Source organism: Papaver somniferum, chromosome 2, assembly GCF_003573695.1.
Source record: "Papaver somniferum cultivar HN1 chromosome 2, ASM357369v1, whole genome shotgun sequence".
NCBI lineage: Eukaryota > Viridiplantae > Streptophyta > Magnoliopsida > Ranunculales > Papaveraceae > Papaver > Papaver somniferum.
Window position 1 is genome coordinate 168,073,752 of NC_039359.1, and position 17,958 is coordinate 168,091,709.

The window sequence follows — 17,958 nt, forward strand, 5'->3', positions numbered from 1 at the left end:
TGTACATATTCATATGTAGTTGTGGTTCATTCCATTTATATGATACTGTTTTTTTCTCACAGGCCCGATGAGTATCACGTAGATGATATCGTTCTCCCAGCAGAAGTAATTAGGTCTCCACCAGGCAGGAAAAAGGGGAAACGTATTAAGTCTGCATATGAGACTAGTAGAAAATCTGTCAAGTGTTCAAACTGTAATTTGAAGACTCATCACAACAAGGCAACATGCAATCTTATCCGACAGTATGAACTTTCTGAAGAATGATTTTGTGTCAGGTATGTATTTCAGTCAGATACATATTAATGTCTTAATTAAGTAAGTTTGATACAATACAATGTACTTTTAAGCAAGTAGTGTTCTGATTTCTCTTTTTCTTTTATCACAGGCTTTAACGTGCAGCAGAATGTTATATCGATGATGTTGCCAGATTCCTTTTCCACAATTCTTTCCTCTAGCCCTTGTTCTATTCTAAACCGTTTTTCTTTTTGATTTTGTCATACCAACTGAATTTGGTTAATAAGCATTTCATTTACAGTACATACTTACAAGTGTACTGAAAATACTGTTTTTGGTTGTTTCTTAGAACATCTTTGGTTTTTGAAACATTATAAGTCTATCAAAATGTAGTTATTGTAGTTATTTTCGAATATGAAATATGTTTGTTAAGTCTATCAAAATGTCGTATCTATCACCAGTAGTGAAGTATTTACATACTGAAGTATTTTCTGGTTTGCATCAGTGTTTTTTAGATGCATAATACATTATGCATTATTTTTGTTTTAGCTGCATAATGTCTTATGCATTACTTTTTTTTTCACTTTTCTGGTTATGCGTCAGTTTTTTTTAGATGCATAAGACATTATGCATTATTTTGTTTTAGCTGCATAATGTCTTATGCATTACTTTTCTCACTTTTCTGGTTATGCATCAGTTTTTTTTAGATGCATAAGACATTATGCATTATTTTTTTTTGCTGCATAATGTCTTATGCATTACTTTTCTCACTTTTCTGGTTATGCATCAGTTTTTTTTAGATGCATAAGACATTATGCATTATTTTGTTTTAGCTGCATATGTCTTATGCATTACTTTTTCACTTTTTCTGATTTATAGATTTTTATGCACGTGCATATGTCTTCTGCATCATTTTGTTTTAGTGCATAAGACATTATGCATTATTTGTTTTAGCTGCATAATGTCTTATGCATTACTTTTTTTTTTTCACTTCTAGTTTGCATCAGTTTTTTTAGATGCATAATACATTATGCATTATTTTGTTTTAGCTGCATAATGTCTTATGCATTACTTTTTTTCACTTTTCTGGTTATGCATCAGTTTTTTTTTAGATGCATAAGACATTATGCATTATTTTTTTTAGCTGCATAATGTCTTATGCATTACTTTTTCACTTTTCTGGTTATGCATCAGTTTTTTTTAGATGCATAAGACATTATGCATTATTTTTTTTGTTTTAGCTGCATAATGTCTTATGCATTACTTTTCTCACTTTTCTGGTTATATGCATCAGTTTTTTTAGATGCATAAGACATTATGCATTATTTTGTTTTAGTGCATATTGTCTTATGCGTTACTTTTTTTCACTTTTCTGATTTATGGATTTTTATGCACGTGCATATGTCTTCTGCATCATTTTGTTTAGTGCATAAGCATTATGCCATTATTTTGTTTTAGCTGCATAACGTCTTATGCATTATTGTTTTCGCTTTTATGATTATGGATTATTTTTTTATGCACGTGCATAGTGTCTTATGCATCATTTTGTTTAGATGCATAAGACATTATGCATTATTTTGTTTTAGCTGCATAATGTCTTATGCATTATTGTTTTCACTTTTCTGGTTATGCATCATTTTTGTTTAGATGCATAAGACATTATGCATATTATTATTTCTGCATAACATGTTATAAACTAGTTTTTAACTGTATAACAAGTTATAGATATATGTTTTTTGAACATTCTTGAACTCATGAAATGAAATGAAACCAAGAATAAAAAGAAAAGAAAATAGGTAAATAGTGATATGTACTGTCAGATTACTTTTAGCAAGTAAGACTATTTTTGTGTCATCTGCCAACTGATTTCTGGTGGAGATGCTTTCAGCAATTTGCATGCTAACGGGACCCTTTTGTTACGAATCTTCGCTTGCACTTCTTCATCATCTCCCAAAGGCACTCCCACATATTTTCTTTTTGACATCATCTTCATAAAATGCATCACAAACAGTAGACAGTCTGGCGATCCCCCTTGTTGAGGTGCTTCACATTCATTCACTATTACATTCTTCATTGTTACTTTGTTCTTCTCCAGCAAGTACACGTTGATAGGTACGTACATGTAATCTGCCATTTTGCAGGCGTGTGGATAACAAATACCTCCCCATTCAGCCTTAGAAGAATTGTAGTGGTTGAACACCATTTTTTCGCAGTCATACTCAAGTAGCGTCCAATGAAGATTGTGGTGGCACATTGGTACAAGAATCTTCTTGATACTTTCATCCATCGCCAATATTGGTTTGTAAACAGAATCATGTGCTGCTCCTTTGAGGTTATCCGGGAACTCGACATTGTACTGAAAACATGGATGTACTTGAAATAGTTTATATCTAATTTTGTTTTATGCAATATTGATATGTAGTGTACCTACCCCTACATACTTTTTAATTTTTGAATATGTGTGTAGTAAATATGCAGTGTAAGATACAACTTACCCAAGCGGACGGATCCAGATGCAACACAGGCAAGTATTTCCTGTATACTTCGTGCATCGGTTGCTCATTCTGAAATTTGGTGTTAAGCTTGTATTGTGCGTAGTTGAGAAGATCTTGTTCTAATAAATCGTTCTGCACCAAGTCATCAACTGTAGTTCCACTTACACAAAGACCACCTTCTCCCACTCTCCAAGCAATTGAGCTAGAAAATAAACGACGTAAAGGTTAGTATTCTTTGTGTAACAGTACATACTGATATGTCTTTCTCAGTATTTTTTATACAAATATGTATGTATATCAAAAGTACATACACAAACTAATAGTACATATCAATATAAAAGTGTCAATTGAGAACTCACCTAAGATTTTTTGCATTATTGATGTATGTGGAAAGAGTACTCTTTTGTTCATCGTTCATGTCATTATAGAATGGTGATTTAGTCAGTTTCCGGAAATACTTGCGCAATTTAAGCTTTCTCTTTTTGTTTAGCGGTATTGCTTCTGCTGCTGCAGCTTTCGGTCCTTTATATGATGGTGAGAACTTACTTCCACTCTCATAAATATCATCTACCTTCTTTGCAGGATGGGAACGAGTAACAGGTCTGGTGGGTGTTGTTACCTGCTGCTTTTCGGGCTTTGAAGCGCGCTTTTTGTTCACTTTTACCATTTTTTGTTTCTGGCTTGGGCTAAACTGTTCCTGCATTTTTAATCAACATAAAAATATGTAAATATCTATATTGCATAAAACATAGTTACATCACCTAATCATTTTTGAAAGCATGTAGTGGTATATGATTGTATGGTATAGTGATTTAGTGCTACCATACTGATATACATATCAGTATGTAGTGATTTTAGTGTAATATTAACTACACAAAATGAGATTTTTAGTACATATCATTCACCTGTGATGGAACCTCCAAAACATCTTGCGAGGGGACATCCAGAACATCTTGTGATGAAACATCCAAAGGATCTTGTGATGGAACCTCCAAAACATCTTGCGAGGGGACATCCAGAACATCTTGTGATGAAACATCCAAAGGATCTTGTGATGCAACCTCCAAATGACTTTTTGAACTGGTTGTAAGTATGTATTCTTGTTGCTTACCTGTAACTTCACCTGCATCTTTCGGTTCAATGGGTTCTTGTTGCTCAGTTGTTTCTTGTGGAATTTGTAAAGGCCGCAAATCTCTTCCAAACAGATTATCAAATTGTTCTCGTAAGTTAATACCAAAAAGACCATCGTTGTTATCTGGAAGGAGGTCTGCAAACTCTTCGACATAAACACCAATGCCAGAGTTTGCCATTTCTATAAAATCTGGCATAGACAGCTTTTCAATGTGTTCCAAACTCGACATCATAGTAAACAAAGGTACATCCAGCAAATGAAACTCTTCCGCCGCCAATCCGGCGTTATACTCTGGAAATTTCTGCGAATTAACTACAACTGAAGACTTCGTTTCTAGCATAGTTGTAAGCAACTCCTTTGCTGCTTCCTGCCTAACTTCAAGTTGATCAACCTGCAAAAATCAATTGAAACTGTCAACAAAAACCTACTTAGCTTGAGTTTTTGCTATGTCTACCACCACAAGAATGTACTGTTACATATAAATATGTTCCACTACAAGAATGTACTGTTACATATCAATATGTAATGGTAGATACCACTACATATTGATAAGTAACAGATAGATATTGATATGTAACAGATAGATAGTGGTATACAAGAATGTACTGTTACATATCAATATGTAATGGTAGATACCACTACATATTGATATGTCACAGATAGATATTAATATGCTACTTAGACTACGTACTGATATGCTACTTACCTGTGTGTTTTCTTTGCCCTTTTTCTCTTGTATCTCTTTGACTTTTTGCTCCAAATTAGATTTAGCCCAATTTTTAACCTCAGAACGCGGAACTTCAACATCATGGAACTTCAACTGAAGTTGTTGACAATTCAACCTCAGAGGTGGCATTAGCATGAGTTTGATCTTTCGGTGTTGACAAACCAACTTCAGGAATGTTGACATTAGCATCTGTTTGATCTTCCGGAGAACCTTGTATTTCGTTCTCAACTATTTGGTCCACATTCAACTCTTCATTGGGGTTTCTTGGAGTAGGTGTACATCCCAAGCTAACATAATCTTCCTGGCTGGCTTCTCTCTGCAAAGGGAAAGCTTTCCGGTAAATATCATGCAACATGAACTCAAGCTTTGAAGCGTCAACCGGTTCGCCCTCTTGCTGCATTGTGTTGAATTCACTCCATTTGGCAGATATTGTATTCCTCAAATCATCGTATTTAATCTTCCAATCTTCTCCCCCAATACTGAGTCCTCTTCTTCTTTTCTTCTTCCTTCTCTTCTTCCTCTTCTTCTTTCTCTTCTTCCGATTCGGAATTGTCATCTAAACAAAAAGCATCATCATTTGCTTCCTGTTGAATCCTTCTTGAAATACGATTAAGGATTTGTCTTTCTTCGTGTGTTATCTCATCTTTGAAATCAACATGGAACTGGTACAAATCAAATAAATGTAAAAAAGCAACTACATATTAGATATTACCAAAAAAAAACATGTCGTGTTCTTTCTCTATTAGATACACAGGGAGAACTACATATTGATATGCTAATAACTACATATCAATATGTATCACCACAAATTGATATGCTAATAACTAATACATATTGATATGCTAATATGTAGTAGCATATTGATATGAATAACTACTACATATTGATATGCTAATAATTACATATCAATATGTCGAACTACGTGTACTTATCAATATATATTTTTATTATGACAAAATATGTACGGCAAGTTTACCTGATACTCAGAAAGATCAATATCCTTTAGGAACTCAGCACATATCTTTGTATGATTCCACCTAGCCACTCTTGGCACATACATTCCTGCAGGTTCTGTCACTATATCCTCGGGCGCCACCAAATGGGTATGCTCCGCAAACCATGGCTGCAAAATATTGATATGCAGTATTAGATATACTATCAAAATGTAGAAAACACATAAAACAAAAATTTTGAAGTAGAATAAACAAATAAATAGATTCTTACCAACAAATAAATAGCACAACCATTTGTGCGTTCTACGGATTCCACGTTTTCATTCAGCTCTTTCTCTAAATGAGAATGGATGAGGTCAGGCCATGAAATATTCTTAGCCTTCTCAAGATCAAGAACGAAACCAATATATTTTTCAGTCAAAGCGTTTGCATCACTTGTAGCGAAAAATAATGAAGTGCACATATACAAGCAGATAAGCCTAACAAGATCTTCGGCATCTTCCTCGTCTTCCTCGTCTTCTTCAGAATCTTCATTTGATTGATCACCACGCTTTGCAGAGACTCTTCATCAGACTTCTTCTTTTTCAGATTAATTGGTGTTCGTTTAAGGATATTCAAGATTGCCTTCACAATCATTGGCCTAGTCACTTTATCACCAGCTTTCATATCAGTAGGAAAAGTCCTTTTGAAAAATTCTGTTTCACGCCATCCACTTTTTTTATTGACTTGTGTAAGCCTATAATCAAGATATTCCCTATTTGGAATTCTCGGCATCCCATAAATAAGTGCCATTTCTTCTGGTGTGGATACTAGCTCATTCGGTTGGCCATGCCTTTTAAAGACAAATCTAAGCTTGTTTGGATCTTGACCCCTAACGTAACAGCGTAACATTTTCGTCATTGCATCTTCAATCTTCAACCAATGTTCCAACTCAAATCTTGTGTACCAGAACATTAGGAACAGGTTACCGAATGATGCTTCAGAAATCATCTTCAGCTGCAACTCACTCAACTCAAGGTTTTCAGTGGACTTCGCAATAGCCTTCTTAGTGGTCCTAATAGTCTTCGCAAGCCCCCACAAGCCCCTGAAACCGCCACGGTATAAACTTCGTGGTTTTCCATCTCCTTTCTTACGCTTATTAGCACCTAACAATAACAAGAACCAAAAATATTACAGTACATATCAATATGGTATATCAAATATGTAGTTACATCATCAATATGTAGTTGTAATATCTACCAAGTCTTGAAACTACATATTATTAACAGTACATACGAGAATATTAGTATCTACCTCTACATATTTATATGTAATATGTTATCAGAGTATAAGTATTTACCTCTACACATTGATATATAATAGTAGATACCACTACGTATTATTTTAACTACATATCAATTTGTAATAGTACGTATGGCATATGTATCTGCTTTGATACAGTAAAATGTAATACCAAAAACAAGCACAACAATGCATCATTACATACTCATAAACATATGTTATTAAGGATACATATTATTCATACGCTTTGTTCTTATATGTAGTTGTACTACATACCTTATACATTTGCTTTCCCCCCTTTTATTTTTGGTGAAGGAGTAGCAACTCTCAAGGCAACTGCTTTCTTCCCCTTCTCTTCCCCTACACCATACCAAATATGTAGTTAATGTATCTACCATGAACATGAAACAACTACATATCAAATACCACAACATACTGGTAATTTTATAACCACAACATACTGGTATTATTAAGAATTGTCTTCAGTTTTAACATTACAAACCTTCTTTCAGGAGCGCTTTTGCTTTCCCCCTTTTTGCTTTTCCCTTTTCTTTTGGAGAAGGAGTAGCAGCTCTCAGGACAAGTGCTTTGTTCCCCTTTGCTGGTGGTGAAGGAGTAGCAGCCTTTGTCACTTTTTTTCCTTTTGCTTTAGTAGTTGCCGCTGCTGTTTTTATTTTTCTTTTTGCTTCAGGAGCATCATCTGCTTTCTTTCCCTTGGTTTTTGCTGTTTTTGTAAACCAAAAGTTTTGTACACATTACATATCAATATGGTACAACATATAACTTGTAAAAATGAAGTACAAATTGCAGACAACATATTGATATGTAGTACACATATAAATTGACATACTAAATTTTAGTATGTATTAGTTAAACAACAATACATTTCAATATGTAACAGTACATATTTTAGGTTTTGGGAATATTGCATGTCAATATGAAGTACATATTAGGCTTTGTTTTTGACTTGATTTATTTTTTTCCTGAGGAACCTTACTCATATAACTTGTCAAAATGAAGTACAAATTGCAGACTACATGTCAAAAAGTTTTGTACACATTACATATCAGTATGGTACAACATATAACTTGTCAAAATGAAGTACAAATTGCAGACAACATATTGATATGTAGTACACATATAAATTGACATACTAAATTTTAGTATGTATTAGTTAAACAACACTACATTTCAATATGTAACAGTACATATTTTAGGTTTTGGGAATATTGCATGTCAAGTTAAAACAAAATAATGCATAATGTCTTATGCATCTAAAAAAAAAATTGATGCATAACCAGAAAAGTGAGAAAAGTAATGTATAAGACATTATGCAGCTAAAACAAAATAATGCATAATGTCTTATGCATCTAAAAAAAACTGATGCATAACCAGAAAAGTGAAAAAAAATAATGCATAAGAAATTATGCAGCTAAAACAAAAATAATGCATAATGTATTATGCATCTAAAAAAAACTGATGCATAACCAGAAAAGTGAAAAAAAAGTAATGCATAAGACATTATGCAGCTAAAACAAAATAATGCATAATGTCTTATGCACTAAACAAAATGATGCAGAAGACATTATGCACGTGCATAAAAATCCATAAATCAGAAAAGTGAAAAAGTAATGCATAAGACAATATGCAGCTAAAACAAAATAATGCATAATGTCTTATGCATCTAAAAAAACTGATGCATAACCAGAAAAAGTGAAAAAAGTAATGCATAAGACATTATGCAGAAAAAAAAAATTAATGCATAATGTCTTATGCATCTAAAAAAAACTGATTCATAACCAGAAAAGTGAGAAAAGTAATGCATAAGACATTATGCAGTTAAAACAAAATAATGCATAATGTCTTATGCATCTAAACAAAACTGACGCATAACCAGAAAAGTGAAAAAAAGTAATGCATAAGACATTATGCAGCTAAAACAAAAATAATGCATAATGTATTATGCATCTAAAAAAACTGATGCATAACCAGAACAAGTGAGAAAAGTAATGCATAAGACATTATGCAGCTAAAACAAAATAATGCATAATGTCTTATGCATCTAAAAAAAACTGATGCATAATACAATAACAAGTTAATATGAAGTACATATTTGGCTTTGTTTTTCAATATGTAACAGTACATATTTTAGGTATTTCAATACGTAACAGTACATATTTTAGGTTTTGGGAATATTGCATGTCAATATGAAGTACATATTTGGCTTTGTTTTTGATTTGATTTACCTTTTTCCTGAGGAACCTTACTCATACTTCTTGTTGTTGGAGATTTAGCAGTAGGGGAGGTTCCTGTTGGTGAATCATCGGTAGACTTCCTTCTTCTTTTCACTGGTGTACGAGATTTAGCAGTAGGGGAGGTTTCTATTGTTGAATCATCGACAGATTTGCTTTTCTTTTCAATAGTGTAGGAGATTTAGCAGTAGGGGAGGTTCCTGTTGGTGAATCATCGGTAGACTTCCTTCTTCTTTTCACTGGTGTGCGAGATTTAGCAGTAGGGGAGGTTTCTGTTGTTGAATCATCGACAAATTTGCTTCTTCTTTTCAATAGTGTAGGAGATTTAGAAGCAGGGGACGCTTCTGTTGGTGAATCATCGTCAGATTTCTTTCTTCTTTTCACTGGTGATGGAGATACTTCAGTAATTTCTTCTGTAATCGTCCTCTTAATTTTTCTACTTGTACCCATTTCTTCTTCAATTGAATTTAATGAAAATTAGGTTAGATACTGAAAGAAGAAGCAGTTTTTGTTTCTGATAATGGTGATTTTTCGATCTTTTTCTGATAATGGTGATTAATTGAGTTAGGTTGCAGAAGAGAGACGGGAGCAGTTTTCTGAATGTGAAGAAAGACGAAGCAGTTTGCGTTTTTCAATCGAGAGTTAGGTTGCAGAAGAGATAAAGAATGCAACTGGAAAAAAAATGAAAAGAAAACGGACGGAAACTGTACACATCACGTGGTCCAGGGCATATAGGTAAAATAACATGTTTTTAAACTTTATTGGACTAGCCATTAATTATTATAACCCGCTGGACCAGCCAGTAATCCGGGGTTTTCTGGACTAAATAGTAAAGATCTCATACTTAATTCTCCTTAGTTTTATCCCATAAAAAACTGATGTGGACAACTCTGGTGTGAGTATTCTAAAATAGAACTCTCTCATTAAATCCGGTCCCACATCTATTAACAAAACAAATACCTTTACACCTTACTTACACCTTGCATTAACAAACTGCTCAACACTTCGGTTTCGACCAACCGTTCACGCTTTTCCTTTCACCTTTCTGAACTCTATTCCCACTTCCTTTCACCTTTCTGAACTCTAAAACTTATCTTCCTCATCTTGAAAGCATCACCACTATGGTCATGATATGCATGACATGGGGTAACTCTCTCCTCTTTATTATCTTTTTTTTTTTAATCTATTTTCCACAAATATATCAATTAGGGTTATTCTTGTAAACTGATTTCCACAAATATATCAATTAGGGTTTTTACTTTCTGTAAATTCGAGCTTATGAACTGATTTGTTGAATGAACTGCGATTGCAGATACGAGGATGGACCAGTTGATGATGTTATGGTAGTGGATGGATTTTTATTCGGGGGGTAAAGAAGTTGAATTGATTTGATGTGGGACATAAATTTTGGGGATGAGAAGCAGTTTGTTAAATTAACTTATCATTTTTCCATTAATGTATGCATTTTCGTTAGGATTTTACTAACATCAGTGCCATAATGTATTCTTTTTATGTACATTAAGGATGAGCCAGAACTCCTGTTAATGGTGAAAGAAAGTTGTTGGCAGGAATCAAACGCAACAACAAAGAAAGTTATAGATTACGTACTATCTTGATGTTACTTATTGTCCCAGGTAACCGTTCTTTCTTTAGACCTGATAGACTTTTTCCATTTCATATTGCTGATTGCTCAAAAAAATCAAAATATGAAACTGTTAATTTCAGTTCAATTTAAGAAAACTCTATGTAATTGTAAGATTCAGGGTTTTGTTGAACATACTCTGAAGTCTGAACTTCCCTATTTCAAATAAAATAACCTGATAACAAAATGTTTCGCTCCGAACGATACTTCCATCTTTGATTTTCTATTTGCGAGGTCTGTCACAATTATGGATAGACTTCAGTTCAACAGGTTGTTGTGTCTGTAATATGATTTTGATCAAGAGTTTTAGGGATTTATTTCCTTCAGAATGAAATATACTCTCGGATTTAGTATTTTCAATAATATGTAAGCTATTATCATTTTCTTGAAGAAAATTTCTAATTTCTAATGAATGGACAAAATAGTTTAGTTTTCAGGTCTACTGTGAGAAATACAAACGAATCAAATCATTAAAAGGAAGATTAAGAGCTCTATTCTATTTACCTAATGAGGCAAAAGTATAGGGAATTAGTTACTACTGAAGCAATAGCAAGAAACTGAATGTGGTTTAGGCGTTTAGTTTTTAATAATTGGTAGATTTTCGTTGCACTATACATTTCCGATAATTGATGAAATTACAAGGTCTTTGTTACTGTTCGATAATTGATTGCTAATTTTGTTTTATTTTCAGGTTATGAGTCAAACTGGAAATGCTAATCGGTAGTTTAGCTGAACAAAAGCCTTCAATAAGAGAACTATTCCTCGGTAGATATTTGTATTGTTGGTTGATAGGGGTATCACTCAGTGTGATGTCAAGTATTGTTTTTTTTTGTTTTACAACATTAGACTGTTTCTTAGTATATTCTATACTCCAATGCCAAATGTTTTTATTTTTATTTCTAATGCAGGGCTACAACGTTCTATGGTGTCTATGAGTGCTCCGTTTATGGTAGAGAATTGTAGGTAAAGATGTAAAATGGGACAACAGAGACTTTACGATGGACTTCGATGGGTAGGTTAAAGATGTTTCTAAGCAGCTTCACCAATCTCCCTTTTTACAGGTTAGTTTGTATCTCTCTAGAATCTTGCACGGATTAACTTTTCTCTTTGTCTTCAGGTCCAATAACATTATTGTTGGATAGGAAACCCCAAAAACATTGCCGGAAACTTACTGAAAAGTGATAAGTTGGTTAATATATTTAAATGATGAATAAGAAAAATGTAGTAGTTGTCTTTGACGGGAACTTACTTTTTACACATACTGCAAATGAAGTTATATACGATGAGCAATATGTATAACTTAGTGATAAGCTTAACAATCAGCAGTATATATTATATATAGGATTGGCAAATGGGATGACAATGGCAGGGATTGCTGCTATAAGACTACTATAATTTTAACAATTGATTAGTATTAATTCTTAATAATGTATACAACTCTCTAAAACTGTATTCAATCACTTATACTTTAAATGTGGATTTATTTCAGCCTTTCTCAAGTAACATTGAGATTATATTATCGGCAAAAGCTTCACAAGTCAGGAAGTCATATATGGTCTCACCATGGGTGCAAGGATATGGAAGGTGAATATGATGTCTTTACTGTTGAGGGGTGACTTAATGCATTGGTTATCTTATTTGGTGTGGTAATCGAAGGAAACACAATCTGTGTCTTTTTAGAGGTAATATCTGATATAACTGTCATGTTCGTTAATTATTTTTTATTCCTTCCCTTCCACCCCCTTTGTATCCCCACGTATTTTCTATGATCTGATGATGTAAGATTATCAGGAATGGTAATTGCAAGCTACAAACGCTTTCGAGAAGCTAATGTGCGCGGAAGCGCAACTAGATAATAAGTGGCTGAAAGAAGAGTACATAATGAAGTCTCAAAGTTTGACTTTGATAGGAACCAAGACTGAGCTAAACATAATGAGTTCTGTAGCGGATGGCAGCCAAAGTCCATTTGTGAAGGTGCAATGTAACCCCAATAAAATTTTCAATGGCAACATTCACCTGCTGCTGCAGAAAAAAAAATGTTGTCACAATTCAAGTTTTACATTGGTCAATTAGCAGTGGACATGTATGCATACATATATCTTTGACCCTACTAAAAAATATCTTTAATTGTTGAACAGATTTTCGCATCCTATTTTGTAAAATGGATTTCAAATAGTAGATTTTAGGGGTTCATGGCTTTTATGAATCTGTAGAACCTAATTTGGCGTATACATGAATTTGGTTAGGCGGAAATCTTTTGGAAATGATTTCAAGGACTCTTCTTTCTGTTCACATCTGCTAAGGTGGAAGCAAATGAATTTAAGGAATTCAATCACTTTCTGTAGAGCCCAACATGACTCAAGAATAATGGGCAACACTTGCTACCTGAATTTGGACCTCATCATACCCTTCATACGATGTCGATGTTGAGAAATACATGGGGCACCATATTAATGCCGCATTAAATCTATCACATGATTTCAAAAATGAGTGATTAAAGAGGAGTATTAGCTGCTCGATATTTATTTGAATGACCATGTATGTTTTTCTTGCGGGTAATTGCAGATAATTGTTAAGGATAAATTACAATATCAAAGTCCAATGAGTACAGTGTGTTGCTTTGTTTATGCAGGCTATAGTTTGAACAATGCACCAGCGAACATATATCACCACCGGATGGCACACAGGTCGTCAGACACAAAACAAACAAATCAACTTAAGGTGTACCCGGTGCGAAGCACGGGTTATTAAGGAGAGCACTATTTGGCAGAAAAGTGGAAAACCCAATAGGTGCTCTTGCTTTAGTCTCCACAGAGCTGTTAGTTAGGGTTTATCAGAGAAGATATGCAAGGAACATTAATCAACTCCTCATTGTTACTTCCACAACAAATTAGTTTAATTTCAAAATCTCGATTTCGTTTAGGGTTTTGCAAAAATACCCAAAAGAAGAAATCTGCGATTTTTAGTGTCAATGAAACTATGCGTGATTCTTCTTCTTCAGTAATATTAGCAGAGAAGAAACAAAATGAGAAAGAAGTGAAGCTCTGGGGAGGTAGATTTGAAGAAAGTGTTACTGATACTGTCGAGAAATTTAGTGAATCAATTTCTTATGACAAAGCTTTGTATAAACAAGATATTAAGCAAAGTAAAGCTCATGCTACTATGCTTGCTAAACAGGTTACATTTTTCAATCGTTTTGCTGATATAATCATTTCATTAGTTTATTCGAATTGATTGAAATCGATGAAAATGGAGAACTGAAACTAAGTAACTGATTTTTTTTGCATTGATCGACTGGGAAAAATTTGCATGTTTACATAGTGGGGCTCTTGTTTGATGTTCTGTCTTAGGTTGTAATTGTTACATATCATTATCATGATTTCTGTAGACTGTTAGTTCAGCCTCGCGGTTTTCATATCCTACTTGATTAAGTGGTTAATTGTTAACGCCATGACTTGTATTGATTGGATAAAATGTAATTTTGGGGGTCTTATTGTCATTTCTACAGACTCAGAAAATTGTCCTGAGTTCTTGTTATTGAAACTTAAAGGATGTATTTTCCTTTTTATGGGGAATCAAAGGAGCCTCTAGTTTGAAGCTCCTTTGTTGGGCGATAAATATGCATAAGTTCTTGTTATGACTTATTTTATTGGTTTGATACCGTAAGTTAAGTCGCACCACAAGAGTTAGGATTACCTTTCTCTTTGAGCTAATATTTTCTTAATTTTTTGATTAGGGAGAATAGCAACACACTTTCCATCTGGAAGGCCATTTGTAAAAATGGGTAGGCATGTCTATCCTGATTATGTGGTTTCCCTAAGCTATAAATCCCTACTCGGAAAGGTTGCTTTTTAATTCAAGTTAGGTACTACAGTTGAAAGTAAGTCTTACCTGGCACCATATGCATGATCGTGTCACTAGGTTGAAGGTGGTAAATACATCAATAATACTGTTCTGGCACCAGTTGAACATTTGTCATGTTCACTTACATTAACAAAATAGAGCAGTGTACAGAATAATTAAATTACTGTGTGTTTTTTTTGTTCTATTTATTCATGTATTTTCCATTTTCCGTTTAGGCCTGGTCGCATGAGTGAGAGAGGCTTCAGCATTAGACCCTGTGTCATAAAATGTTTCTAGTTGGTTTGCGATTTTATGATATCTAGAAACATGGTTTGTATATTTTGTGCTTTTGCTGATATAATTATGGGTATGCAGGGTTTGATGACTGCCAGTGACAGGGATGCCATTCTTCGAGGTCTTGACGAAATAGAGAAGTGTATTGAAGGAGGGGAGTTTGTTTGGAGAACAGATAGGGAGGATGTGCACATGAACATTGAAGCAGCTCTTACCGATTTGATTGGTGAACCTGCAAAAAAGCTTCATACAGCTAGGAGCCGAAACGATCAAGTTGTTACAGATCTACGACTGTGGTGTCGTGATGCTATAGATAAGATCCTTTTATGCATCAAACGTCTACAGGTATCATGTCTTTCCTTGATTCTTTTCTTTTCAATTTTGTCTCTCTTGTAGATTGTCTTATTGTGGCAATATGACGCGATTGTCTCTTGTATTCTTGTTTGAACTTTTTTGTTATTTTCTCTGAAGGTTGCTCTAGTAAACCTGGCTAAAGTAAATGAAGGTCTCATTGTTCCTGGCTATACTCATCTACAGAGAGCCCAACCTGTGTTACTGCAGCATCTTCTCTTGTCATATGTTGAGCAGGTTTGATTTGGGCACTTATTTTTTTATCCTTGGTAGAAAGACATAACACCACACTTTGACGTGAAATGTATTATTTAACTGCTACAGGCCACCTGAGTTACAATTTCATAGGGCGTGACGTTTGGTTTCATTTTCTATCTTAGCTTACTTAAGTGACGCAAGGGATATTTCTAACAAAATGTATATTTTCCGTCCAAAATTTTCATTTCGTATTTTCTTAGGTGGAGTGTGTTAAATAGTACCACATCGCCTAGGGCATCCTAGGTCTCGCGCTTAATAAGCCTTGGGCAATCCTAACCTTGCAAGCCGGTTTTCGAGGTTAGTTAGGCCCGAGGATTCCTAACATGGTATCAGAGCTAGGCCCGATTTTGGCCTCTGTGACCGAATGACGTACGCAGGTGCACGTGCCTTACACGTGAGGGGGCGTGTGGAAGGACAATAGTCCCACATTGCTAGTAATTACATAATTAACTTAAATATAATATGGAAGGGCCACTCCACTCATTGCCAATTGGTTTTGAGTTGGATGCCCGCCGACTTTAACAGAGTGCTGCTTTCTCTGTTTATAGAACTGCTCAGTTGTTAATACATAATAACTAACACTCATGACTATGGTGCTATTTGTAGCTCGAACGTGATGCCGGACGTTTAGCAGATTGCAGAAGTCGGCTTAACTTCTGCCCTCTTGGAGCATGTGCATTAGCGGGTACCGGCCTACCTATAGATAGATTTATGACCTCTGATGCTCTGGGGTTTACTGCACCCATGAGGAATAGGTAAATACTGAAACCATGACTAATATCACAATATTTTAATAAACATGTTAACATTGCATCCTTACTGGTAGAGTAAGGGTTCATACGAACAGTAGCTTCAACTGGGTATGGTGTATCACCTTCAAACAGTGAAACCCCAGCTTTCAATTGGTTTTCAAGTTATCGAGCATCCAGTTGAATTAATACCGTTCATTATATGGACTTCTCTCTGACCATCTGCCATTTTCTTCATTCTCTTTGCGTTAAGAGAAGAATGTTCTTGCATACGGTTTTACTGACCTGTTTGGGTTGCTTTAGACTTTAGAACTTGAGGATTCCCTGTATGAACCACCTATTAATGCCATACAAAATGGCATCAAGCTCACTATCTATGTTGCATGTAATTATTTTCAATGGTTTTAAAACAGCATTGATGCGGTTTCAGACCGTGACTTCGTTCTGGAATTCTTGTCAGCGAATTCAATTGTAGCTATCCATCTTTCTCGACTTGGTGAAGAATGGGTTTTATGGGCGTCGGAGGAGTTTGGGTTCCTTACCCCAAGTGATGCAGTCTCCACCGGTAGTAGCATCATGCCTCAAAAGAAGAACCCTGACCCAATGGAACTCGTTCGTGGAAAATCTGCCAGAGTTGTAGGAGACCTTGTCACCCTTCTTGTACTTTGCAAGGGACTTCCACAAGCTTACAACCGTGATCTACAGGTAATACTTCTGGCATTACGGATGTGTAGTTATGTCTGGGATACATCTTGATAGAATAACTATTTTTTCTTGGAGCAGGAAGACAAGGAGCCTCTATTCGACAGTGTTAAAACAATAATAGGAATGCTTGAAGTGTCTACGGAGTTTGCGCAAAATATCACCTTTAACCATGAAAGGATTCAAAGGGCTTTACCAGCTGGGCATCTTGATGCTACCACAGTTGCAGATTATCTAGTAAACAAGGCATGTTGTGTCCTTCCAAATTCTTGGTTTTCCGTATAAAAACGACCTTCTCATTATGAATTCTTATATTTACATGAATGAGCATAGAAAACTGACAGACGTTGACGAAGGAAGAATGTGAAGTGTTGGTTGTGTTTCTAGTTGTCTGGTAAATCTTTCTGATTTATTGAACAAAAAATCTGATACATCGTTTCTCATTATGCAGAATATTCCATTTAGGACTTCCCATGATATAGTTGGACGATCAGTTGCATTGTGTGTTTCAAAAAAGTGCGAGCTACAGGACTTGTCCCTGGATGAATTGAAAAGCTTAAGTCCAATATTTGAGCAAGATGTTTACGAGTACCTTGGTGTAGAGAATTCAGTAAGGAAATTCCGCTCGTATGGATCAACAGGTTCAGAGTGTGTAAGAGATCAACTTGGTTACTGGTCTAACAAGCTCGAAATTGACTGATAAAGCGAATTCCTGAAATAAGTCTAGCTACACGGACGCCAGATAGAATTGCAAGGCAAGCATGTGGCTGAAACCAAACACGTGGTTTGTGGTGCCACTGGACACCCTCACTCCGCAGTTAAGATGGTTTCTGTTGGCTTTCTGAGTAGCATTTTTGTACTGAGATTTATATTCATATCAGTAGGTAAAGAAGTTTTGATAAAACCTAAGATACTGACATTTTCTTCATCTTCTTGCAAGTACGTTCTAGTGTTCTATTTTGATTTAGAACCTTTTATATACTGGAATGGCTGTTGTATCTTATTCTTGGTTCCGAGTTGTGATGATCAGAGGACGAGAATTTCT

The 17,958-nt window shown here is 34.9% G+C and overlaps 1 protein-coding gene and 1 long non-coding RNA gene across 3 annotated transcripts; both read left to right on the forward strand.

The window, feature by feature from the left end:
- Positions 1–10,076: 10,076 nt before the first annotated feature.
- LOC113349720 lies at positions 10,077–12,863 on the forward strand. Of its 2 annotated transcripts, XR_003360340.1 has the most exons (7): positions 10,077–10,220; positions 10,387–10,497; positions 10,598–10,708; positions 11,408–11,481; positions 11,625–11,777; positions 12,206–12,398; positions 12,508–12,863. It is a non-coding gene; the product is annotated as an uncharacterized LOC113349720 (long non-coding RNA). The 2 variants fall into 2 exon arrangements; XR_003360339.1 differs by having other exon boundaries at positions 10,387–10,708.
- A 556-nt stretch (positions 12,864–13,419) lies between these two features.
- LOC113349722 (argininosuccinate lyase, chloroplastic-like) lies at positions 13,420–17,942 on the forward strand. The gene is made up of 7 exons (XM_026593753.1): positions 13,420–13,893; positions 14,935–15,198; positions 15,325–15,441; positions 16,069–16,217; positions 16,625–16,916; positions 16,995–17,159; positions 17,365–17,942. The coding sequence occupies exons 1-7, from the start codon at positions 13,561–13,563 to the stop codon at positions 17,611–17,613; spliced, it is 1,569 nt and encodes a 522-aa protein (XP_026449538.1). The 5' UTR covers positions 13,420–13,560; the 3' UTR covers positions 17,614–17,942.
- Positions 17,943–17,958: the final 16 nt, after the last annotated feature.

What these genes read in the sequence shown, in the direction of transcription:
- LOC113349722 (XM_026593753.1), top strand. Translation starts at nt 13,561, where the DNA reads ATGCAAGGAACATTAATCAACTCCTCATTGTTACTTCCACAACAAATT. An exon ending in CTACTATGCTTGCTAAACAG is followed by an intron (nt 13,894 to 14,934) that starts GTTACATTTTTC and finishes ATGGGTATGCAG; the next exon opens with GGTTTGATGACTGCCAGTGA. An exon ending in CTTACAACCGTGATCTACAG is followed by an intron (nt 16,917 to 16,994) that starts GTAATACTTCTG and finishes TTCTTGGAGCAG; the next exon opens with GAAGACAAGGAGCCTCTATT.